The 25,683-nt window shown below is 47.8% G+C and overlaps 1 protein-coding gene across 6 annotated transcripts in view; it reads left to right on the forward strand.

Moving 5' to 3' along the window:
- Window positions 1-25,683, forward strand: part of RELB (RELB proto-oncogene, NF-kB subunit) — an 851,517-nt gene that overhangs the window by 719,318 nt on the left and 106,516 nt on the right. For all 6 annotated transcript variants that reach the window (XM_086938449.1, XM_086938452.1, XM_086938450.1 and 3 more), the window contains one exon: window positions 16,156-16,233. In XM_086938449.1, the coding sequence (XP_086794575.1) occupies window positions 16,156-16,233 (78 nt within the window). The remainder of the gene's footprint in view (window positions 1-16,155; window positions 16,234-25,683) is intronic.

Consider the following 25,683-nt stretch of genomic DNA (forward strand, 5'->3'; position numbering starts at 1 on the left):
GGATGGATGGAGTGGGGGGGATGGATGGATGGAGTGCGGGGATGGATGGATGCATTGGGGGGATGGATGGATGGAGTGGGATGGATGGATGGAGTGGGGGGATGGATGGATGGAGTGGGATGGATGGATTGAGTGGGGGATGGATGGATGGAGTGGGATGGATGGATGGAGTAGGGGGATGGATGGATGGACTGGGGAAATGGATGGAGTGGGGGGATGGATGGATGGATGGATGTAGTGGATGGATGGATGGAGTGGGGGGATGGATGGATGGAGGGGTAGAAGAGAGGTAGAGGGGTAGACCGGTAGTAGAGGGATAATAGAGGTGTAGTAGAGGGGTAGTATGGTTGAGGGGGTAGAGAGGTAGAGGGGTAGAAGAAAGGTAGAGGGTTAGTAGATGGGTGGTAGAGGTGTAGAAGAGGGGTAGAGAGGTAGAGTAGAGGGGAAGAAGAGAGGTAGAGGGGTAGAAGAGATGTAGAGGGGTAGTAGAGGGGTAAAAGAGGTGTATGGGGTAGTAGAGGGGTAAAAGAGGGGTAGAGAGGTAGAGTAGAGGTAGAGGGGTAGAAAAGAGGTAGAGGGGTAGAAAAGAGGTAGAGGGGTAGAATAGAGGTAGAGGTAGAGTAGAGTGGTAGTAGAGGTGGTATTATGTGTGGTGTATTTATGTAGTATTGAGTAGAGTGTAACTATGCGGCGCGTTATTACGTGGCACAGAGTGGAGTGTGAGAGGGAAGAGTCATAAAGAGAGGGAGTGAGAGAAAGAGAGCTAGAGAGAGAAAGAGAGAGAGGTTTCGAAAAGAGACAGAGAAAGATAGAAATAGAGGAGAGAGAGAGAGAGAGCAAGAGAGCGCGCGAGAGACAGCAAGAGAAAGGAGAGAGATAGAGAGAGAGGGAGGAGAGAAAGATAGAGGGGAGAGAGAGAAAGATAGAGGAGAGGAAAGAAAGGGAAAGAGAGGGGGAGAGAGAAAGATAGCGAGAGCGGGAGGGATATTGGGGCGATTTTCACTTCCGAATTGAATAAACTAAGGCTGTGAGAAATGTGGGCACTAGGAGGTGCTGTACAACTGGTTCTGTATTCTGCACCTACGTTGTTGAAGCTCTGGCTCTCCCCAAATCAGAGACTTAAAAAATCCCATACATTAGAAGATATTTTTTTTCCAAGGATGTTGTGAGCTACTAACCTGCAGTTCTATTCTGCCGTTATTATAAATAATTGTTAAAAGGGATTTCTCCCTCAAAATAATTCCTTCTGATACGCTCGCTAAGTTTTGCTTATTACAGCCAATTACGTGTATCCTGCAAACAAATGGCTACGCAGGATTGCTTTACAAACAAGACAAGCTGGAGTTAGCCAAATGTCGGGACACAGCCCACTGAGAACATCAAAGCTGTGAGAAGCTGTCTGAACAGAAGGAAACGAAGCCGTAATTAAAGACAGAGTGAAAACCTGGTGTAAAATAGCAGCAGGGAAGGGGGCGGAGAGGAGGCGCTGAAGGAGAGCTGGAACACGCTTTAAAACGCCTCAGTAATAATAAAAACAAGCATTTCCGCCGCGCGGCAAAATAATAGTTGCTCTTGCGTTTTTCTTTTTTTTTCAAATCTTACTTTTAACAGCAAAATAAAAAAACATTTCTAGTCGAGCAATCTTGTGTTTTTTTATTTAAACAATGAGGACATTTTCACAGAGGTAATAGCCAGATATCATGCGGTTTCGCTTTTACGTCCTTCAAAGTACAATAAAAACAATTTACTTGAGATTAGCAAACAGCTCAGTGCGTGTACGTGGTATTTGTATAGCACAAAGCCAAACACCAGATTACTGTGCAGGGTCAAAGGCACAGATCCAGTGAATAAATGATTGGATTAATCGCTGGGTTCTGAAAATGTATTGCATGTAGAATCCACACAGTACAAAGGCTGAGCAGACACTGGGCACGAGTAGTCAGATCAGCATTGGGGCTAGCTATAATTTTAATCAGGAGTTTCCTGCTTACGTAAGGGCAGCAGGCACCAAGAGATTTATTTAGTCGGATGCAAAGTCTTCAATGTAGAAACAAGCTCAATACGCAAGCGCATAGCGTGCTAGAGAGAAGGGGGGTGTGATAAGCGTGAGGCGAGAGACGGCCCAGATGCCGTCAAAGTGAAAGCCGTGGGCAGTGAATAAATTAGGGGAGGAGAAATGCCTGAGGCACAGCGCACGCTGGGGGATGCCTGTGGGAGGAAGGCTGGTGGCTTTGATGTGCACGCGCTTTTTAGGTCAATGCGCTTGCGCATTGAGCTTGCTTTTCACGGGCACAGCATCAAATCGCCCGATGGTTAAGCTCTGGTTAAGCCCCAATATCTCTCGCAAGCGCATTGACAGGCTCGACCTAAAAAGCCACCGTCACCTCAATGGGTAATCGTGAGAGAAAAGAAGCTTACTTATATGAATAATGGAATGCGGCCAAAAGCCTTGAGACGGATCAATGGGCGCAGACATCAATATTAACGCTGTCGAGAAAGAAACAACATGCATCGGCTGTGAAAGTTACTTAGGTAAACTCAAGGTCCTGTTTGACCTCTTAGGATACTTAATCTGCCAATACCTGACATCTATGGTGCATGTATATATTTCAGGTCAGCTGAATCAATCGTGTAGAGCAGGAGAACAATCTTCTATGCTTAGTGTATCTTTGATTTCTCTAGGTAAAGCGCAAAAAATATATTTGGTTGAACGCTTGATGAAAGGCAATCATCATATTGTAGAGATAGACCGCGGTTGTATCAGAGGGTTCACTTGCAGTAAAAGACTGCAGAGGTAGTACTAAGATGTTGACTCAGTCAACACCAATAAAGAGTCAACAATTGCCATTCGGACTAAGGCACTGAATTAGTGATCATGAGGTAAAACAATCTAGCACTAAATGACACATTGCTATTAGTTACATTTCACGGGTAGTTACATTGGAGAGTACATGCCTAGTGAGCCTAACTAATTTAAATCGAAGGATACACACATCCTGACTGTGTTTATAAACGGTATGTGTGATAGGTAAATACACGAAAAAACTGCAAAACAACTGCATCGGTCATCTATAAATGTGATATTAACAAATGAAACTGAGTCAAGCCAAGCAGAACAAAGATGTAATGGACCGCTTATAGTAAATACTTCAAGGTAGTGGCTCAAACACATTTAATGCCAAAATACAACTACAAATATGCTCTACCGCAGCCAGACTACTCGGCTGCAGCAGAGAGACAGAAACCTCACTAAGGAATAGCAATGCGGCCAAAAGTACATGAAGGCCACGTATACATCAAGTTTGAATGAAAAACGCGGGGTGTCTCGTTAAAGCTAGCGGTCACTGGGGGTAGCTAACTAAATTAAGCGCTGCTAGCGCACATATGAGAAAACTAAATGGGTGATGTTTGTTACTGCAACGCTCATTCACACAGTGGTTTAAGACTGTCACGAAACCCACAAGACAGCGCACCTAACACCACAAGATCATACATGCCAACATTTCAGGAGGGCAAAGTGGGAGATTAAAAAAAAAAATCGGGAGAATGGGACTTTGAATCGGGTTACTGGCATGTATGTGCTTTGGAAGTGTGCTTCTGTAGGATCGGACATTTGAAACGTAAATGCATGGAGCATAATGGTAGGCAGAGAGGGTGATGGAAGTGCTTGGCACTGGCCTGGCAGGTTGTTGGCAGTGCATGCACCCCTCCCCCCCCCTACCCCCCACCCCACCCCCCTGTGGCAGCCCGGGCTGAAACAGCTCCCCCCCCTACTTCGCAGGTCTTTAATAGACGATTCCCTTGTGTAGGAAGGTGGATACCTGACTATGGTTACCCCAGATTTTTTTGCCTTGTGTTTAGCTGGTTTTCGACTTAGTTGGCCTGGTTCCCTGCTAATCAGGGCCCCAGGCTATCTGCTCTCTCTGTAAAATGGATTCCATGTACCCTAGGTGCATAACTAAATTGGCTTGGGTCACCTTATCAGCCCCTGTACAGTGCACTATAGGTGCCCAGGGCATATGTGCATCCAAGGCCTACCAGGGGCTGCAGCATATCTTTTGCCACCCCTTGCTGGCTATCCAAAATTGACACAACTGGCTGATCACTCAGCTGGGGCAAGGTGGTGTAATCACCCCTTGCTTAGATATAGTATGCCTATATCTAAACCTATCTGGACACATATATACCTATAAGTCACTCCTATGGCAGGCCTTAACAATCCTGGAGGCAGAGTGCTTGATTTTATGTGAGATGGTGCTCTAGCATGAGCTGAGCCTGTCTGCAGCTGTCGGGACCAATTCCCTAAGCTGTTCCGGGAAAATGCCATACCATATACTATTAAGTGCATTATAATCCTCGCGGTTATATGTTAACTTTGGTTTGGCTTTATCAAAACATGTTGTGTAAGGTGTCATACGATTTGGAATACTATCCCCTCGACAGTCCTGTCGACGGGGATAGCATTCCACCCCTCTAGAGGGAGACGACATGTTACTTTGCTAAAACGCGGTTGATTTTAAAAGGAGCCTCAGCACCACAAAAGGGATGCTTCTGCCACAGACACGGGTCTGACCTCCTGCTGCTGACCGAAACTCAGCCAAGGAGGCCTGGACAAAGGGTTTCCTGTCACAGGGAGGTGTCACACCACCCCAGACAGGAGATAGTGGATTGTAGCAGGGAGGTTTGAAAGAAACCAGACAGTGCCCGGGGCGCACAAGGCTTCCCCTTGCATAATCCGGTCAAACTGGTTCTGGGGCACACCAGCCCCAGTCCCAGCGTGACCTGGACAAAGGGAAAGGGGTGTAACCACCCCCTTCCTGGGTCCCACCCATAGGAGGGGACCTAGCAGGTAATCCAGCCCCCTAGATTGGTATAAGAATGGGAGCAGTGCCAAAGCACTCAGATTATCCTGACTGAAACTTATGAAACGAAACTCTGGACCCTTCGATATCCACCTCGACGTAGAAGACTGAAGAATCTCCCTTGTGGTCAAGGAGTGACCACCCTGTGCAAACAGGCACCATCCAGCACCTCGACGTTTGCTTTGTTGCAGTTCCCGCCGGAACTCGAGCGACAGAGTTCGACAAGACCAAGCGTGCCTGCCTTCTAACAGCACTATCCACAGTCCCTGCAGAGCTGAGACCCGTGGAGGCGACCGGAAGCGTGGGGCCCGCCATCTTGGAAAGACCACGAGACGCTGACCATGCAGCCCACGAGTGAGCCTCGAAGCTGTACATCGGGGTTTGAGAAGCCCCAGCCCTGAGCCTCTTTTGCACCGAAGCTCACCCCTCTACACTCACCGAGTGCTGCGTGGGGCCCTTCTGCTTCTTTTGGCTCAACTCATTGGCCCGGTCACTTCCCTGTTGGCTTGTGGCCCCTGTGCCGACGAACCTTGAAAACTAACTTGTGATTCTGGTTGCTCCAGACTTGCACTCGCTCCTCTGAAAAGGAGCGCCCGCTCTGACCCTCCTTGTCCGAGTACAACGCCATCTTCGAATCCTGCGTGGGTTGCCCTTGCCAAGGGTTGTTTGCTCCAATCCGGAAGCCGACACCGCCGACAGCGAGAGTCCGCGTGGGACAGCTCGTGATCCACTCCTGGACATCCTCGGTGCCCCAGAGTCCACGTGGCAGCGGAGAGAAGCGACCCGTCAGCGACCTGAAAGCGCCCGACATTGCCTGGTTCCTTCTGGTTCCACCCTGGTCACTGCTAAGTGACCCAGACTCTGTCCCTTCTGCTATCAGATCATCTTTAACTTCGATCCACCCTTGGATCACACCGGACACTTCTCGTCTCAACGCCTGCAGCATCTTCAGCTCCAAGCACCAGCAACCTGCGTGACAAAACCAGACACTACTTCGCACCTGTGCACCCGCTTCCTGTGGGTGAGATAACTCAGCAACGCCAGTGTTCCCACACTGGTACACACCTCTAGTGTATGTATCTTAAGTTTCGTCCTTCTAGGTTGAGCGGAAGTATTCTTAAACAGTAACTTTATAACTTTTACCCACCATTGACTTTGCATTGGTGCATGCCTGTGCTTTAAGCGCTGCACCCGAATCCCGCGGGCTTTTCCCGACTTCAGCATTGCTAGTCCCGACTGCTCCCAGCGATTCCCTAGGCCCTAGGCCTAACCACTGTTCGATTGGTATCTCTTATACCACTTTCTTAATATATGGTTTGAGTGGCCACCCGCCCTCATCCATAATTGTGCAACTTTCATATGTTTAACTGTGCTTTTGTTTACACGCTTGTGCCTCTGCACTCATAAAGAGTACAGAGGATTATTCTAGTAATAAATACATATATTTTTATAATATATACTTGTGTGGTGTCCTTTCATTTGATATTACAGGATTGTGATTGGTAAAACAGCTTGCTTAACACGACCTCTAGAGTTAAGCCTTTGAGCCTGCTTAGTCCATGCTACCATTAGGATAGCTTGTCTATAAGGTTGACTTACAACCAGACACCATGAGAGATTGTTTGGACTGATACAAGGTGGTTCCAGAATTGGAAACATCATATATCAGGCCAACTTCTCACACCTTGTTAATGACGCTTTGTTGGTTTTTCACCCCTTCGAGAGCCCCTGCATTGCCACTCTTTGTTGGAAGAATTAGCACTTTACACAATACCAAGCCCTGTCAGCTGAAACCCCCGAGGAATCGGGTTTTTGCTTGTAGGAATCGGGAGGCGGGAGACTAGCCTTCAAATCGGTAGTCTCACGCCTGAATCGGGAGAGTTGACATGTCTGCAAGATCTATTTGTTCACTTGGAGAAAGTAGATGGCAAAGCGTGATAACCAGCGTGTGTCCCGCAATCAGGGCTGTATGCAAAGGCACGTTTGCTGGTACAGATATTTAAAATGCACGACCCGGAAATGCTTATCTGGGTCGGGCACTCTAATGATACTAAACATGAAAGAAGGCCTCGGTATGCCATGGTGAACGGCGGACATCTTTAAATGTCTATAGTCAGACTTACTGAGTCTTGAAAAGGCCTAGACACACGGATTTTGCCGAAGTAAAAAAAGAATTTTGCCGAAAATGGATAACTCAGACAAAGAGTAGATATCCATTTAACTTTGCCCAAAATGCAACTTATGTAAACACCTGGGGGTGCGAATAGTAACACATAGCATCAATGCAGCATGACAACAACGGATAACAAAGAGGCATTCACAGGTGTAGATTAATGAACATATAACAGCATATACCATTGTGGTCAACAGAAGATATTGATAGTCTATTGGAACATGCAACAAATCTTGTAAATATATGTATACAATATCCTCGCAATTACATCTGACATAAATTTTAGTAATCGCAGGTCAGTCACATATTGAAAAGTACCCAGTAACTTTGTATTCATGACAGAAATCGAGGAAGAGAAAGAAATGCACTTGTCAGTGGGCTTGCAACAATCCTTATATATATATATATAATAGTAATCAACATGTCACAGCATAAATCCTTATCACAGAGGATATTGGTGGTCTATGTAAGCCTGAATATATATGTGCGATTATTCTAACAATTGCTTTAACACAAATATCAAGGTATCAGAGCATCACAAGTCAGTCACATGTTGAGAAATAAAACCACAATTGTTTTATATACATGACAACAATGTAGTGAAAAGAGAGCTAGCACTTATCAATGAACTTACCACGATATGTATATACATGGTGTTTGTTATACATCTAACAGATGTTGATAAAATGCTTTTAGAGGCATGCCAATGTATGCCACTCAGTCTGGGAGTTGAGACCATGTTTCACAGCACAACCAATCCAACGTTGTTCTTTGAATTTGAGAACACGGTCAACACATGCTTGTCTGATAGTAGGTTTAACAACCTCAATTACCCACCACAGCATTTCTTTTTTGGTGTGTTTCTTGAGGACATAATGTTCAACCAGTGGGGCATTTTTAGGTCGAGGTAATATCCGGTCTGCCGAAGGCAGAACCGGGAGTACCAAGATTTTATGTTTTTTTAGAGTGGACTATTTGTCCCGCCTCTGTTTTTGCCTCTCTCCCATTGGCTGGCTTCCTAAGCGGGGGCCAGCCATTGGAGGAGAGAGCTGTCCCTCCGAATAAGCTCCGTCCTTTTCGGATTTGGAGGTGTGTTCGGTGTTCTTCTTTCCACTTTTAGGCCACGCCCATTCTGAGAACACCGAACACGCCCCCAAATCCGAAAAATTTCTGAAGCTTGAGGCCGCCATTTTCCTGCTGGTAAAGTTGAGGTAGGCTGCTCTTTCCTCGTTCTCGACGTCTTTTTTCCTGCCCCCTCCCGCTGTCAGTGTCTTTGTTCCCATAGTATCCCGCCCCCCTCCCGCTGCCCGTGTCTTGGTTCCCGTTGTATCCCGCCCCCCTCCCGCTGTCTGTGTTTTTGTATCCCGCCCCCCCTCCTACTGTACCCGAATCGCCACCTGCGCCGCCATGAACCACACAACACACAAAACGATAATATTGTTTTTGGTGGTAAAAACATAAAACTGGGCATACTCATTAATACTACAAGTTATATGTTGTATTATTAGCGTCACGTTATTTTTGGTCAGACGAGTCGTGACACTAAGTAATGGGCGTCTCCTTAAGTTCGTTTGCTGTGTTAGGGGCGGGTGAACGGAATGATCGCTTGCGATTGGTAATGAGGGTAGCGGCCATCTTTGGACGGGATGAACTGGCTCATTTTAAACGAAATACTGGGTTATTAGTCCCATTTTAAATTAGCAACCTTGTAAAACAAAAAACGATAAAACGTTCTAGTTGTGTAGCTACAGTCACCGGTGACTGTACTATTGGTATGCCTTTTACCCCCTGCACTCCCATCACCGTGCTCGATCTCTAGCCGTCCCGCGTGTTAGCAGGCCATGGGATATGCTTTTATATGAGGGTGTCTGTCGAGCTCTCAGCCTCTTCTCCCCTTCTACCCCCTGGAGCCCCCGAATGTTGCTCTCCCACTCCCCCAGTATCTCTCGCATGGTTGCAGTCCCCAGTCTGTGTCTCTAAATGAGGGTGTCTGTCAAGTGTCTGTCGAGGTCACACCCCTACCGGTCTCCAGCAGTCACAGGTTGATTGATGTTCACCCAGTACCTCTCGCACGTTTCCAGACCACAGCCTGTGTCTATTTATGAGGGTGTCTGTCAGGCGTCTGTCGAGCTCACAGGCTCCTCTGCCCTTCTACCCCACCCGGATGTTGTTCTCCCCCCCCACCCCATTCCTCCCCCGGTAGTTTCCTTCGCATGGTTGTGGACCACAGGCTGTGCCTATTTAAGAGGGCGGTATCGGCCAGTGTCAGGTGTCTGTCGAGCTCAGAGGCTCCTCTGCCCTTCTATCCCCCGCAGCCCCCGGGAGTTGCTCTTTCGCTCCATCTCTATCTCTACCAAGGTTGCAGGGCGGTGTCTGTCAGGCGTCTGTCAAGGTCACAGCCCTTTCTCTTCTCTCTTATATATTTGCACTCCTTACTCGTGACTCCCTCGTCCTACACATCACCCCTCTCCCCCCACTCCCGCCACCTTTCTCTGTCATCTCGATCCCCCTGGCTGCACCTCGGTGTCTGTCTGGATTATGGCTCTCTGCCCACTACCCCCACCGTCACCCTTCTCCGTCCCTCCTTTCTTCGCCTCTCATGCGCTCCGCCTCTCCAGCCTCTATGTGCAAGCCCCAGGCAGTGCCTCCTGTGTGAGGAGGTCTGTCTGTCGCACAGAGGACAGACCCCTTTCCTTCAGCAAGCTGCCTTGCTCCCTATTGGTCCCCAGATCCTTCGGTCTGGTGGTCTCTCTTCTGACCGGTCCTCCTTGGAGACAAGTCACCAGGCTCAGGTGAAGACTCCCCCCCCCCCCCCCCCTCTCTTCTGACTCTCCAGGTCCGGCTCAAATTAAGCCCTCTCCTGCATCCTTTGTCTGGGGGCCTCTATTCAGACCGGTCATCCTTAGAGACAAGTCACCAGGCTCAGGTGCAGAGCCCCTCCCCTCTTCTGACCCTACCCTGTCAGGCTCAAATTAAGCACCGTCCTGCTGCCTTTGTCTGGGGGCCTCTCTTCAGATTGGTCCTCCCAGGAGACAGGTACAGAGTTTCCCCTCCCCTGTCTGTCTGGACGGGGACATAAGCTTGTGCCTTTGTCTGTCTCGGGGTGTCTGGTGCAAAGTGAATCCCCCCCCCCTCTTCTTGTGCACCCCCTCTCACCTGCTGCTGTGTCCGTGCCTCTCTTGAGACAGCTCCTCTGTGGGTACGAGGCACTAGAGTCTAGTGACTAGACTGAGGTGCAGAAGTCCTCACCTCCCGTCTCGTGCCCCCTCTCACCTCCTGCCCCTCCGGGTCTTCAGGGTGCAGCCCCCAGGGTGTCTCTGTCTGAGTCTTTTCTCCTCTGCCCCCCCCTTTTCTGCTCCCGTGCGCCCTCCCCGCTCCCTTCTCTCTCGTGACTTCCTCGAGCTCCACGTCACTGGTCCGGGGTACAGGCAGATCCCCCCTCCCTCTCACCTCTTGCCCCCCCCTCTCTCCTCCTCTCTTCTCTCTATCATCTGGGTTCAGGCCCAGACTGCCCCTTGGTCTGTATTGGGGGGCATGTTGGGGGACTGTCGGGATTCAGGCCTCCCCTCCGACAACCCTCACCTGTTGCTCTCCCTCACCCCTGCTGTGCCCTTGTCTGTCTGATGTAGAGCCCCCCTTACCTCTTGCTTCCGTTCCGCTTCCCTCCTCCCAGATCCAAGTCCCAGGCAGCGCCTCGAAGCATCTCCGGGGTACATGGGCCTCTCCCGCTCGCCACAGCCCCTGGCACCGCCCCCTTACCTCTTGCCTTTGTTCCTCTTCCCTCCTCCCAGGTCCAAGTCTCAGGCAGCGCCTCGAGGCGTCTCCGGGCACATGCGCCTCTCGTGCTCGCTGCCGCCCCTGGCACCCTCCCCTCCTGCCCCTGGCACCCTCTCCATCTGCCCCTGGCACCCTCTCCACCTGCCCCTGGCACCCTCTCCTGCCCCCTCTCACCTCTTGCCTTTGTTCCTCTTCTCTCCTCCCAGGTACAAGTCCTAGGCAGCGCCTCGAGGCGTCTCCGGGGCACAGGCGCCTCTCCCGCTCGCCGCCGCCCCTGACACCCTCCCCTCTGCCCGCTTTACCTCCTCTCTCCCTGTTCCTTGAAGGCCGGAGTCTGACGTTTCTCTCCTGTCTCTTAGCAACCACCTCCGCATCTCCCGGCAACGGGTGAGCACCAGGAGATGAGCGGGTGGAGGACCGGGGTGCTGGCATCAGGTGCCCCACCGAGCCAGGGCTGGCGGGGCCCCTGCCTACCTGCGGCTCAGGCTATGTGGGGGAGCGCTAATGAGCCCCCCTGGGGTCAGAGTCTGATGCCAGCGCGGCGGGACGCAACACATGGTCAGGTGTACCTAGTGCTTAGCGCGAGCCGGTCTCCTTGCGCTACCATTTTTTGCAGTTCATTATATTTTTTCGTGGAAAACAAGTGCAGTTACAGTACAGCCTTTGAACTCTTAAGCACTGCAACAGGTAGGTTACTGCAGAAGTGGAAGGTACAGAGTTTTATCAGCAACAGAAGGATGAAATGCTAAGTTAGCCCTGCAGCCACTGGCTCACAGGTCCCTTCAGGCCACCAGGGTCTGGTGGCTCAGTGGACAAATGCGTCCATTGCAAGGGCCTGTGTTCGACCTCATGGTTACAGGTTCAAATCCCAGCGGGTCCACTCAGCCTTTCATGCGTTTGAGGTCGATAAAATGAGTACCATTAAGTTATCTAACAATGAACATCTGTTATTCAGCGCCTAGAAACCTCTGGGTGAACGTGCGCTTTACAAATATACGTTATTATGTTCAGTAGCAGATGTAGTCACCGTTTTGCTTTCTTCACCCCCATTTTTTAGGTCGAGGTAACATCCGGTCTGCCAAAGGCAGAACCGGAAGTACCGAGATTTAATGTTTCTTAGAGTGGACTATTTGTCCCGCCTCTGTTTTTGCCTCTCTCCCATTGGCTGGCTTCCTAAACGGAGGCCAGCCATTGGAGGAGAGAGCTGTCCCTCCGAATAGGCTCCGTCGTTTTCGGATTTGTAGGTGTGTTCCGTGTTCTTCTTTCCACTTTTAGGCCACGCCCATTCTGAGAACACCAAACACTCCCCCGAATCCGAAAAATTTCTGAAGCTTGAGGCCGCCATTTTCCTGCTGGTAAAGTTGAGGCAGGCTGCTCTTTCCTCGTTCTCGCAGTCTTTTTTCGCGCCCCCTCCCGCTGTCCGTATCTTTGATCCCATAGTATCCCGCCCCCTCCCGCTGTCCGTGTCTTGGTTCCCGTTGTATCCCGCCCCCCTCCCGCTGTCCGTGTTTTTGTATCCCGCCCCCCTCCTGCTGTACCCGGATCGCCACCTGCGCCGCCAATCTATTTCTATCTAACTCTCACTACCTCACTATATCACCACACACCCTCAAAAAATAACTACATCACTCTCTCACTACCTCACAACTTCACTCTCTCTTTCTAAATTACTAATTCACTCTATCTCACTACCTCACTCTCAAATACATTAAGCCACTTACACTCTCTCTTTCACTACCTCACTACCTCACTATCTCACTACATTACTCTGTTTCTATCTTAATAACTCACAACATCACTAACACTCACTACTTCACTCTCTCTTTCAATACATCAATCTTTCTCTATCTCACTACCTCACAACATCACTCTCCATCACTACCTCACTCTCTATCTACCTCACTCTCTCACTACATCACTCACTCTCTATTTCAATACCTCTCTATCTCGCTACCTCACTCTCTCTCTGCAAATGCAATAAGTCTAATGCAATATGTAACACATATGCAAACACTTAAACTATTAACAATAGAAATGACAATAACATTTACTTAGGGATAAAACAAACAAAAAAAATAATAATAAGCAATGCCAATAGCTCTACCTATAATATTGCCGAGACCATTGCATTGTAAATGCTTGTTGGTTTTGCAGCCATTGGCAAAACAACACAAGTGGTCAAAAAGCGGATCCTTCAGCATCAATCTAGGGTTCATTTTCATATACCATCAATGCTTACAATAGCTCAGAGGCCATTGGATATATCGACACATGAAATTAACAAAAAAACACAAGTACACAATACACAGTTAGTGCAAGTCATCACAAATATATATATATATATATATATATATATATATATATATATATATATACACACATTAAAAACACAAGACATTACATATGTTACATAACAATACAAGACAAAGAGATTCTTGCAATGGTGGTGTCTGTGAAACTGGTTTAAGTGATTTAAGCCTACATCCTTTTGCTAAAATATGAGGGTCTGCTTGATCACATTACAGAGCAACAATAATTATAGTCAGCGTTTCGACCCCGTTAAATCATGTGCTCATATTAGTCATAACAGCAGGTCTTCATCAGGACAAAAGAATGCGAAAAGATGGCCTCAAGTGTAGGCTTGTGTTTTGACTCCAAAGTAAGTTTCCTTGTTATAAAATATATATATATATATATATATATATATATATATATATATATATATATATATATATATATATATATATATATATATATATATATATATATATATATATATATATATATATATATATATATATATATATATATATTGCCTCCCCGAAGTAGGATCCGTATACATGAATGCCTGGGCACCAAATTGGTTATCAAGGTAGCAGTGAAGGGCGGCTTGTAGCCCTAGTGCAACAGGTAGAGTCAAAAATCCTGAAATCCCTGACATCCGCAAAGGATTCTCAAATGCACAAAATTGTATGGGACCGCTGTTAGTCACGTCTTAGTCCTTCGGATGCCAACTAGCTAGTTGATCCCCAGGCATCATTTCCTATTCCCTTTTTTTCTGGCCTATTGCTACTTTTACGAAAAGTAGGCCATCCGTTCAGACGCAGAAGAAAAGACCTTGGAATAAGGTCTCTATACCTGACCTTAAAAAAATTATTGATGATTCAAGACCAGAAGGCACTGGCAGGGTCACTGAGGAAGACTATCAGCACCTGGCTCCTATGGCCGCTGATGCAGTGGCACCCATGAGGGCCCCACAGAAAGGAATGACAGCCTATTCAGCTCACTGGTTTACCCAGATCTTAGCCCTGGAAAGAGGCTCTTGTGAAAGGCTGGAGAGAGCCTGGCGGCGAGGCGACACTATCAGGAAGCAGACAAAACACGCTACAAAGTGGCCCTCAGTGTCTATCATAAAAACTTAAAACAAGCCTGCTGCTCCTTTTATACCCATCAGCTCATAGAGGCCGGTAATAATGCAAAGAAGATCTTTAAGATCCGATCCAGCTTCATTGACCCTAAAAAGATGGCCCCACCACCGGATAACAATCGGGTCCTTTGTAATGGACTCAGTGAATTCTTTGATGAAAAGATCCCCAAAATCCAGGCCAATCTGGGGAGTCTTAGTCTGCATTTCGATCTAATACCTAGCCTGGGTGTTTTAGCAGGACCCTCGTCTGAAGCAAAGCTAACTTGCTTTCTCCCTTCTACAAGTGATGAATTGATGGTGATGTTTATACTTTGTAGATCAAGTTCCCAGAAAGATTCCTGTCCACCTCACATCCTGAATACCATAGCTAACAACATTGCCCCAATTTATCAGGAGTTGATTTTCCATCTCGCTCCACTCAGGTGTCCTGCCTGATTTCTGTAAGAGGGCGAATGTGGCCTCCCTTCTTAAGAAGGCTAATCCGCATCCGGAAGTACCAGCAAACTTCAGACCAGTCTCCTTATTGCCAGCAGCAGTAAAAGTTCTGGATAAGGTAGTGAGTCGTCAGCTCACTACCTTTTTGATAGATAATCTCACACCCATCCCAATCCAGCTTCAGAGCCCATTACAGTATGAAAACAGCGCTCCTTAATTTCTCTGAATCCATCAAAACTAGTCTGGATTCTGGCCTTAATGTGGCCCTGGTGCTGTTGGACCTGCCAGCAGCATTCAACATGGTGACCACAGCATTATATTACAAAGGCTAGAACATCTAGGAGTGTCGGGGTCGGCCCTTGGCTGACTGAGCTCATTTTTGGAGAACTAAAATCAAGTTGTCTGGATGAACCCCTGCTGTTCCAGAGCCAAATGATTGAAATGGGGTGTCCCCCAGGGATCCTTTCTGAGCCCCACCCTTTTTAATATTTACATGGTCCCACTAGCCCTCCTGGTCGAATCTTTTGCCATCAAGATTGTATCATATGCGGATGATACGCAGTTCCTACTCTCTTATAAAGGGGATTCAGTTCGTGCAAAAAGGTATTTTGGCCTCTGTATGAAGGCATTGTTGACCTGGCTCCAGTCTAATAAACCACAATGCAACCCAGACAAAACTGAGATCCTGTTGTTTGGGTTGAACCCTTTTTTCAGGTGGACTGGAGCTTGGCCCTGTGAGGTCACAGTGTTCAGGGCACTGACGTTGCCTCAATTGGATTATATCAACGCTCTGTATCTGGGTCTTCCTGACTACTTAGTCCAGCATCTACAAGTGATATAGAACATGGCAGTGCATTTCATCTATAGGCTACCTAAATATGCCTCTGTATCTCAATTCCGTGAGAAGCTTCATTAGTTTTGGGTCGGCAAGCGCATAAAGTTTAAAACCCTGATCCTGGCCCACCAAGCCCGCTACAACAGGGCTCCCTCTTATTAAATGAGAGAATCAAGAAGTACAGACCCAAATGACTGCTACACTCTATTAACGCTGGCCTGTTAACAAACACTTGTTTCCAAAAACTACGGAGGGTGGGGGGAGGGTCCTCCTTCATGGTCAGAGCAGTAAGCATGTGAAACCAGCTAATCACCTGAGATTAATAATTGAGGAAGCACCCTTAAAGAAGACTCTGAAGATATATTTTTAAGCTTTAAGGACTCTGGGACACTTTTGGGGACTATGCCCCTCCTCACCTGTACTTCTATGCCCAACTTCAGGACACTTTCCAAGTAACTGTGCGCTATATAAAAGCCATTCATTCATATTTGTTTCTTCTTACCTAATCCTATCCCTGCATCACATTGACTTAATTTCTGTCTTATCAATAAGACCACAATGCAATATTTTTTTAAAGTAGCAACCTTAAAGCATACTGCCTCTGTAAAATGCGCTTGTACTGATTCTTTTTTCTCTTCCACCTTAGATCCACATGGTATTGAAGCAAAGAGGAGAAAAAAGAAGCCACATTATAAGGATCACTGCAATCTAGGCCCTGAAGAAGGTAAGATGATTGCCCGCACACTTGTCACAATCTGATGTGCTGCTCTGGTCATTTCATTACATAGAGATGTATACTCCCAAATACCTGTTGTGCCTATTTATCATATGACGTGTAGAACTAGATGTCAGTTTCCAGTTGTGATCCAGCTATCTGTAGCAAAATCTTTATGGAGCAGCTTTACATTGATAATTAAAAGTATGGACTCAAGTTCCTTATGTTTCAGATTTCAAATACCACCACACAGATTATGTTGCTGGATCTGCACCATACTTGCATCGCTTGAAAACACACATTTTACTTTACTTGGAGTTACATTTGACAGTCTATTACACGTAAACTGCTCAGTTCTTTAACTAGTCATAATGCACAGTGTTACTAATGCTTAGTGTCCACAGTCAGATAAGGCAAACTATTTGTCTGAATCATGTACCATGCAGACACATTGTTCAGTGAATATCTAGACTGCAGGCATCCTGTTTACTGCATAACTACACAGGAGCCACACAGCTCAGTGTGTATTCACACATCTCCATCATTGCTTGTTTTTAGAATAATCTCTCTGGGTCGAACATTAACTTGAACACTTGCGTTTATGAATAACTGTCACACTACTTAAAAAGTGAGCTGAATATACAGAAGCGAGTTCCCATAGATATACTCTCAGAGTTTTTGGTATTCCAAAGGGCCTTAATGGTCCATGACTAGAACAGTTCCTCACTAAATGGCTTAAAACTTGGATACAGGTGGAGCAACTACATGTAAAGCTTTGTGATTAAAAGGGCCCATAGAGCTTTGGCACAAACCTACACTGGGCTCACCCCCCTCAATTTGCTTAATTAATGAACTATCTAGACAAAGATGCAATTCTTAAAGCACCATGCCACAAATTAGATTTTCAGACTCAAATCCTGGAGAATCATGGTATTCCCTGCCTGGATGTCAGCTGCACAAATCTTCCCTGTGGTTAGGCAACAAATCAGAGCAATGCAAATTACTTATATTTGATATATATGCCAAAATTAAAGATAATGCACCAGGGCAAGTCATACTTCTTTGACCTGAAGGTTCTTGGAAATGGATTGAAAAGAGGAAAACAATCAAAATTAGATCAGAACCCAATACCTCTGCCTGCCGGCTGAGGTTTGATGAGTATGCCCTCTCTTAAAGAGTATTAACAGCAGGGGATACCCGGTAAACCAATAGGCATCTGGGTGAATACAACTAACTAAAGACAAGAGGATGCCAAAGGTATTTTTTAAGGAAAGGTTATTTGAGGGACAGATACTACTAATTATCTATCTCATCACATTATAAATTGTACTGTATCAATCTATCATCATAATCAAGCGTTCATCTAGTAGCTAATAACACCAACTGAAAAAAAAGGAACACACCAACAATAGTTACGATTTGTAACTTTCTTTTAGATATCCTTTTTCATTTTTACATCATAAATACAAATAAACTCATCACACAATATTTAATCTTGTGTGGAAGCACTCTTCAAGATCCAAGAAACAAAAAATCTTCTTGTTAACCCTTAATCCATGGGTTGTATATGGAGCCCAATAAATTATATACAAGGAAAATACTGGCAATGTCTTTTCTTGGCCTTATTTCCTTTTCGAACACCAAAGTAACAAAGAGCATAAGAAGCAATAATCAGTGTCTTTATGGCTTCTAATCACAATAATGCTCTTAGGGATTATATCCAATCAATTTCCAAATCAATGAGGTGTCAAAATTGGTGATAACTGTCGACGCGTTTCGGCCTGTCAAGCAGTTTCAGGCCTCATCAGGACAATGGGCAACAAAAGTCATTTAACAAATCTTCCAAGCCGATTTCAGCTAAGGTAACCAGGGGGTTCAATTTATTTCAGCATTTCAGGGCAATTGATGATACCATGATTTGCTATTTGATCATTTAGGCGTTTGGATTACCAGTCTGGTGAGACATTTGAGAGTCGGAGAAGCACAGGCTGTGCCCATTAAAGGAATTTCTTCCTCGTTTTCCTGGAGCTATTTATTTCCAGTTACAAGATTGAAACCCCTGGTTACCTTAGCTGAAATCAGCTTGGAAGATTTGTTAAATTATGCTTTGGTATGTAAAGGCTTTATGGCCAGTTGAATTGTTACATTTGGGATGTTCAGCATGACATTCGTGGTGGATGCACGGTATTGAAGGAGTTTTGTTATTAAATGTGCGCACAAATGAGTAGAACTACATGGTGATGGTTTGACTATGAACACTTTCCTCTTTCGGTGTGTAAATACTATATGATACCAGAACCTTGAGGAACCTTCTCTTCTTATAGTGGTAGTGGCACTCTTGGGTGCCTGTGTCCGTGAAACTGTTAGTCGTGTTTTTCCCTTTTTTAGGATGTATTTATTGTTAATGTTATTCCATTTTTTAGGTCTCGCCTAGACGAAAGCAAAAGCGAAGCTTTTGCTGTCTATGCGAGACAACTTATGTTGCCACTTTTCTGGGAATATTGTGGACATCAGACTGTTACGAGCTTTTTCTGCTGTAGTCAGGCTGTCACGAGCTTCTCCTTTGGAGATTTGACCTCGTGAGCGCGCCTTGACTGCATCTAATGGGCCGTGCGCTTCCTTTAGTCAGTTTCACTTTGACGCCTGCACTTTCAAAGTGAAATGAAACAATGTGTCTGGTAGTTGTTCATGTGGAGTGCCTTCTGACCTCGTGAGCGCGCCTTGACTGCATCTAATGTGTGTGGCTTTTTTTTTCAACGTGGCCCTGGCGCTTGCTTCAGTCAGTTTCACTTTTAAGGTGCAGGCGTCAATGGGTCTGGTACTTGTTTTATTTCCATTTAATGCTCTTTGGAACAGCAATTTTATATCACTTGTGTGTATTACCACTGGCCAGAATTTCAAAGACTTATATTCACGCAGGTGAAATAATACTATTGTGATTAGGGCCGATTTTTGGAGTCTGACCGTTCAGAGTGGAGCTTCAGAGTGGAGCTTCAGAGTGGAGCTTCAGAGTGGAGCTTCAGAGTGCAGAGTGGAGCTTCAGAGTGGAGCTTCAGAGTGCAGAGTGGAGCTTCAGAATGGAGCTTCAGAGTGCAGAGTGGAGCTTCAGAATGGAGCTTCAGAGTGCAGAGTGGAGCTTCAGAGTGGAGCTTCAGAGTGGAGCTTCAGAGTGGAGCTTCAGAGTGCAGAGTGGAGCTTCAGAGTGGAGCTTCAGAGTGCAGAGTGGAGCTTCAGAGTGGAGCTTCAGAGTGGAGCTTCAGAGTGCAGAGTGGAGCTTCAGAGTGGAGCTTCAGAGTGGAGCTTCAGAGTGCAGAGTGGAGCTTCAGAGTGGAGCTTCAGAGTGCAGAGTGGAGCTTCAGAGTGGAGCTTCAGAGTGCAGAGTGGAGCTTCAGAGTGGAGCTTCAGAGTGCAGAGTGGAGCTTCAGAGTGCAGAGTGGAGCTTCCGAGTGGAGCTTCCGAGTGGAGCTTCCGAGTGGAGCTTCCGAGTGGAGCTTCAGAGTGGAGCTTCCGAGTGGAGCTTCCGAGTGGAGCTTCCGAGTGGAGCTTCCGAGTGGAGCTTCAGAGTGGAGCTTCAGAGTGGAGCTTCCGAGTGGAGCTTCAGAGTGCAGAGTGGAGCTTCCGAGTGGAGCTTCAGAGTGCAGAGTGGAGCTTCCGAGTGGAGCTTCCGAGTGGAGCTTCCGGGTGGAGCTTCAGAGTGCAGAGTGGAGCTTCAGAGTGCAGAGTGGAGCTTCAGAGTGGAGCTTCAGAGTGGAGCTTCAGAGTGGAGCTTCAGAGTGGAGCTTCAGAGTGGAGCTTCAGAGTGCAGAGTGGAGCTTCAGAGTGGAGCTTCAGAGTGCAGAGTGGAGCTTCAGAGTAGAGCTTCAGAGTGGAGCTTCAGAGTGCAGAGTGGAGCTTCAGAGTAGAGCTTCAGAGTAGAGCTTCAGAGTGGAGCTTCAGAGTGCAGAGTGGAGCTTCAGAGTGGAGCTTCAGAGTGCAGAGTGGAGCTTCAGAGTGGAGCTTCAGAGTGCAGAGTGGAGCTTCAGAGTAGAGCTTCAGAGTGCAGAGTGGAGCTTCAGAGTGGAGCTTCAGAGTGGAGCTTCAGAGTGGAGCTTCAGAGTGGAGCTTCAGAGTGGAGCTTCAGAGTGGAGCTTCAGAGTGCAGAGTGGAGCTTCAGAGTGGAGCTTCAGAGTGCAGAGTGGAGCTTCAGAGTGGAGCTTCAGAGTGCAGAGTGGAGCTTCAGAGTGCAGAGTGGAGCTTCAGAGTGGAGCTTCAGAGTGCAGAGTGGAGCTTCAGAGTGGAGCTTCAGAGTGGAGCTTCAGAGTGGAGCTTCAGAGTGGAGCTTCCGAGTGGAGCTTCAGAGTGCAGAGTGGAGCTTCCGAGTGGAGCTTCAGAGTGCAGAGTGGAGCTTCCGAGTGGAGCTTCCGAGTGGAGCTTCCGAGTGGAGCTTCCGAGTGGAGCTTCCGAGTGGAGCTTCAGAGTGCAGAGTGGAGCTTCAGAGTGGAGCTTCAGAGTGGAGCTTCAGAGTGGAGCTTCAGAGTGGAGCTTTAGAGTGGAGCTTCAGAGTGGAGCTTCAGAGTGCAGAGTGGAGCTTCAGAGTGGAGCTTCAGAGTGCAGAGTGGAGCTTCAGAGTAGAGCTTCAGAGTGGAGCTTCAGAGTGCAGAGTGGAGCTTCAGAGTAGAGCTTCAGAGTGGAGCTTCAGAGTGCAGAGTGGAGCTTCAGAGTGGAGCTTCAGAGTGCAGAGTGGAGCTTCAGAGTGGAGCTTCAGAGTGCAGAGTGGAGCTTCAGAGTAGAGCTTCAGAGTGCAGAGTGGAGCTTCAGAGTGGAGCTTCAGAGTGGAGCTTCAGAGTGGAGCTTCAGAGTGGAGCTTCAGAGTGGAGCTTCAGAGTGGAGCTTCAGAGTGGAGCTTCAGAGTGCAGAGTGGAGCTTCAGAGTGGAGCTTCAGAGTGCAGAGTGGAGCTTCAGAGTGGAGCTTCAGAGTGGAGCTTCAGAGTGGAGCTTCAGAGTGGAGCTTCTGAGTGGAGCTTCAGAGTGGAGCTTCAGAGTGGAGCTTCAGAGTGGAGCTTCAGAGTGGAGCTTCAGAGTGCAGAGTGGAGCTTCAGAGTGGAGCTTCAGAGTGCAGAGTGGAGCTTCAGAGTGGAGCTTCAGAGTGGAGCTTCAGAGTGGAGCTTCAGAGTGGAGCTTCAGAGTGCAGAGTGGAGCTTCAGAGTGGAGCTTCAGAGTGCAGAGTGGAGCTTCAGAGTGGAGCTTCAGAGTGCAGAGTGGAGCTTCAGAGTGCAGAGTGGAGCTTCAGAGTGCAGAGTGGAGCTTCAGAGTGGAGCTTCAGAGTGCAGAGTGGAGCTTCAGAGTGGAGCTTCAGAGTGGAGCTTCAGAGTGGAGCTTCAGAGTGGAGCTTCAGAGTGGAGCTTCAGAGTGGAGCTTCAGAGTGCAGAGTGGAGCTTCAGAGTGGAGCTTCAGAGTGCAGAGTGGAGCTTCAGAGTGGAGCTTCAGAGTGCAGAGTGGAGCTTCAGAGTGGAGCTTCAGAGTGCAGAGTGGAGCTTCTTAGTGGAGCTTCAGAGTGCAGAGTGGAGCTTCAGAGTGCAGAGTGGAGCTTCAGAGTGGAGCTTCAGAGTGCAGAGTGGAGCTTCAGAGTGCAGAGTGGAGCTTCAGAGTGCAGAGTGGAGCTTCAGAGTGGAGCTTCAGAGTGGAGCTTCAGAGTGGAGCTTCAGAGTGGAGCTTCCGAGTGGAGCTTCCGAGTGCAGAGTGGAGCTTCAGAGTGGAGCTTCCGAGTGGAGCTTCCGAGTGCAGAGTGGAGCTTCAGAGTGGAGCTTCCGAGTGGAGCTTCCAAGTGCAGAGTGGAGCTTCAGAGTGGAGCTTCAGAGTGCAGAGTGGAGCTTCAGAGTAGAGCTTCAGAGTGCAGAGTGGAGCTTCAGAGTAGAGCTTCAGAGTGGAGCTTCAGAGTGGAGCTTCAGAGTGCAGAGTGGAGCTTCAGAGTGGAGCTTCAGAGTGCAGAGTGGAGCTTCAGAGTAAAGCTTCAGAGTGCAGAGTGGAGCTTCAGAGTAGAGCTTCAGAGTGCAGAGTGGAGCTTCAGAGTGGAGCTTCAGAGTACAGAGTGGAGCTTCAGAGTGGAGCTTCAGAGTGGAGCTTCAGAGTGGAGCTTCAGAGTGGAGCTTCAGAGTGGAGCTTCAGAGTGGAGCTTCAGAGTGCAGAGTGGAGCTTCAGAGTGGAGCTTCAGAGTGCAGAGTGGAGCTTCCGAGTGGAGCTTCAGAGTGCAGAGTGGAGCTTCCGAGTGGAGCTTCCGAGTGGAGCTTCCGAGTGGAGCTTCAGAGTGGAGCTTCAGAGTGGAGCTTCAGAGTGGAGCTTCAGAGTGGAGAGTGGAGATTCAGAGTGGAGAGTGGAGCTTCAGAGTGGAGAGTGGAGCTTCAGAGTGGAGATTCAGAGTGGAGAGTGGAGCTTCAGAGTAGAGATTCAGAGTGGAGAGTGGAGCTTCAGAGTAGAGCTTCAGAGTGGAGCTTCAGAGTGCAGAGTGGAGCTTCAGAGTGGAGCTTCAGAGTGCAGCTTCAGAGTGCAGCTTCAGAGTGCAGCTTCAGAGTGGAGCTTCAGAGTGGAGCTTCAGAGTGGAGCTTCAGAGTGGAGCTTCAGAGTGGAGCTTCAGAGTGGAGCTTCAGAGTGGAGCTTCAGAGTGGAGATTCAGAGTGGAGAGTGGAGCTTCAGAGTGGAGCTTCAGAGTGCAGCTTCAGAGTGGAGCTTCAGAGTGGAGCTTCCGAGTGGAGCTTCCGAGTGGAGCTTCCGAGTGGAGCTTCAGAGTGGAGCTTCAGAGTGGAGCTTCAGAGTGGAGCTTCAGAGTGGAGCTTCAGAGTGGAGAGTGGAGCTTCAGAGTGGAGAGTGGAGCTTCAGAGTGGAGAGTGGAGCTTCAGAGTGGAGATTCAGAGTGGAGAGTGGAGCTTCAGAGTAGAGATTCAGAGTGGAGAGTGGAGCTTCAGAGTAGAGCTTCAGAGTGGAGCTTCAGAGTGCAGAGTGGAGCTTCAGAGTGGAGCTTCAGAGTGCAGCTTCAGAGTGCAGCTTCAGAGTGCAGCTTCAGAGTGGAGCTTCAGAGTGGAGCTTCAGAGTGGAGCTTCAGAGTGGAGCTTCAGAGTGGAGCTTCAGAGTGGAGCTTCAGAGTGGAGCTTCAGAGTGGAGCTTCAGAGTGGAGCTTCAGAGTGGAGATTCAGAGTGGAGAGTGGAGATTCAGAGTGGAGAGTGGAGCTTCAGAGTGGAGAGTGGAGCTTCAGAGTGCAGAGTGGAGCTTCAGAGTGCAGCTTCAGAGTGGAGCTTCAGAGTGGAGCTTCAGAGTGGAGCTTCAGAGTGGAGCTTCAGAGTGGAGCTTCAGAGTGGAGCTTCAGAGTGCAGAGTAGAGCTTCAGAGTAGAGCTTCAGAGTGCAGAGTGGAGCTTCAGAGTGGAGCTTCAGAGTGGAGCTTCAGAGTGGAGCTTCAGAGTGGAGCTTCAGAGTGGATCTTCAGAGTGGAGCTTCAGAGTGGATCTTCAGAGTGGAGCTTCAGAGTGGAGCTTCAGAGTGCAGAGTGGAGCTTCAGAGTGCAGAGTGGAGCTTCAGAGTGCAGAGTGGAGCTTCAGAGTGCAGAGTGGAGCTTCAGAGTGCAGAGTGCAGATTCAGAGTGGAGCTTCAGAGTTCAGATTCAGAGTGGAGCTTCAGAGTGCAGAGTGGAGCTTCAGAGTGCAGAGTGGAGCTTCAGAGTGCAGAGTGGAGCTTCAGAGTGCAGAGTGGAGCTTCAGAGTAAAGCTTCAGAGTGCAGAGTGGAGCTTCAGAGTGCAGAGTGGACCTTCAGAGTGCAGAGTGGAGCTTCAGAGTGGAGCTTCAGAGTGCAGAGTGGAGCTTCAGAGTGCAGAGTGGAGCTTCAGAGTGGAGCTTCAGAGTGGAGCTTCAGAGTGGAGCTTCAGAGTGGAGCTTCAGAGTGGAGCTTCAGCGTGGAGCTTCAGAGTGCAGCTTCAGAGTGCAGCTTCAGAGTGCAGCTTCAGAGTGCAGCTTCAGAGTGCAGCTTCAGAGTGCAGCTTCAGAGTGCAGCTTCAGAGTGGAGCTTCAGAGTGCAGAGTGGAGCTTCAGAGTGCAGAGTGGAGATTCAGAGTGCAGAGTGGAGCTTCAGAATGCAGAGTGGAGCTTCAGAGTGTCAAGAGCAATGCCAATAGCTCTAACTTTAACAAAGGCAAAACCATTGCATTGTAAATGCTTGTTATTTTACCGAATCACATGCTCATGCTGCTGCCTGGTTTGTCTACATGCACACAGGCAGAATCACTCGGTACAAAATGGCTCCTGTTCACTCGTCAGTACGGTCTTGCGCCGCCCCACCTTCCCCCTGCCAAATACATTCATTCCAAATACTGCTTATTTTCATATCAGACTGACTTCTCACATCTGGGATAGCAGGGGCACCTTCCACAGTGATTAGTGCTTCACAAAAAAAATTCTCGGCTAGCGCTCAGAAGCCTTGAAGCTTTGATTGAATGACACTGCAGTTTGATGCCCCGCTCGTTTTTTGATGCTATGCGTTCCAGACACTGATTTTATTAAGACTCACTTGGAGCTCTAAACTGTCACTTGATCTTTCTTTGGGTCATTTCGTTTGCCCGGAAGGACTAACATATCTGTGAAACCCTCTTCTTTTATAGTTTGAGCATCGTCTTCGTTTAGCAGGATAACATTATACATTTGAAAATACAAATATCCGGGAAGAGCAGAGAGCAAATCTCTGCGATGTTGGGCATTCTCCTATCATAAAGGAAGCGTGTTGGTGGGACCTGTGGCATCTAACGCATCATTTAACCCTATATGCGTGGGCACCTACCACAATAATGTATAGGATGAGTTTGTTCCGTTCCCGTTTTTAATTTGATGTAAAACTCAAATCACTGCACACTCTCTACTACACACTCTCTACTACACACTCTCTACTACAGTCACTACTCTCTACTACACACTCCCTACTACAGTCACTACTCTCTACTACACATTCTGCTACACACTCTCTACTACAGTCACTACTCTCTGCTACGCACTCTACTCTCTACTACACTCTACTACACACTCTCTACTACACACTCTACTACACACTCTCTACTACACACTCTACTACACACTCTCTACTACAGTCGCTACTCTCTACTACACACTGTACTACACACTCTACTACAGTCACTACTCTCTACTACACACTACTACACACTCTCTACTACAGTCACTACTCTCTACTACACACTCACTACACACTCACTACTACAGCCACTACTCTCTTCGACACACTCTATACTAGACACTCTCTACTACACACTATCTACTACAGTCACTACTCTCTACTACACACTCTACTACAGTCACTACTCTCTACTACACACTACTACACACTCTCTACTACAGTCACTACTCTCTACTACACACTCTACTACACACTCACTACACACTCACTACTACAGCCACTACTACAGCCACTACTCTCTTCGACACACTCTAT

This window comes from Lissotriton vulgaris, chromosome 9 (assembly GCF_964263255.1).
Source record: "Lissotriton vulgaris chromosome 9, aLisVul1.2, whole genome shotgun sequence".
Lineage (NCBI taxonomy): Eukaryota > Metazoa > Chordata > Amphibia > Caudata > Salamandridae > Lissotriton > Lissotriton vulgaris.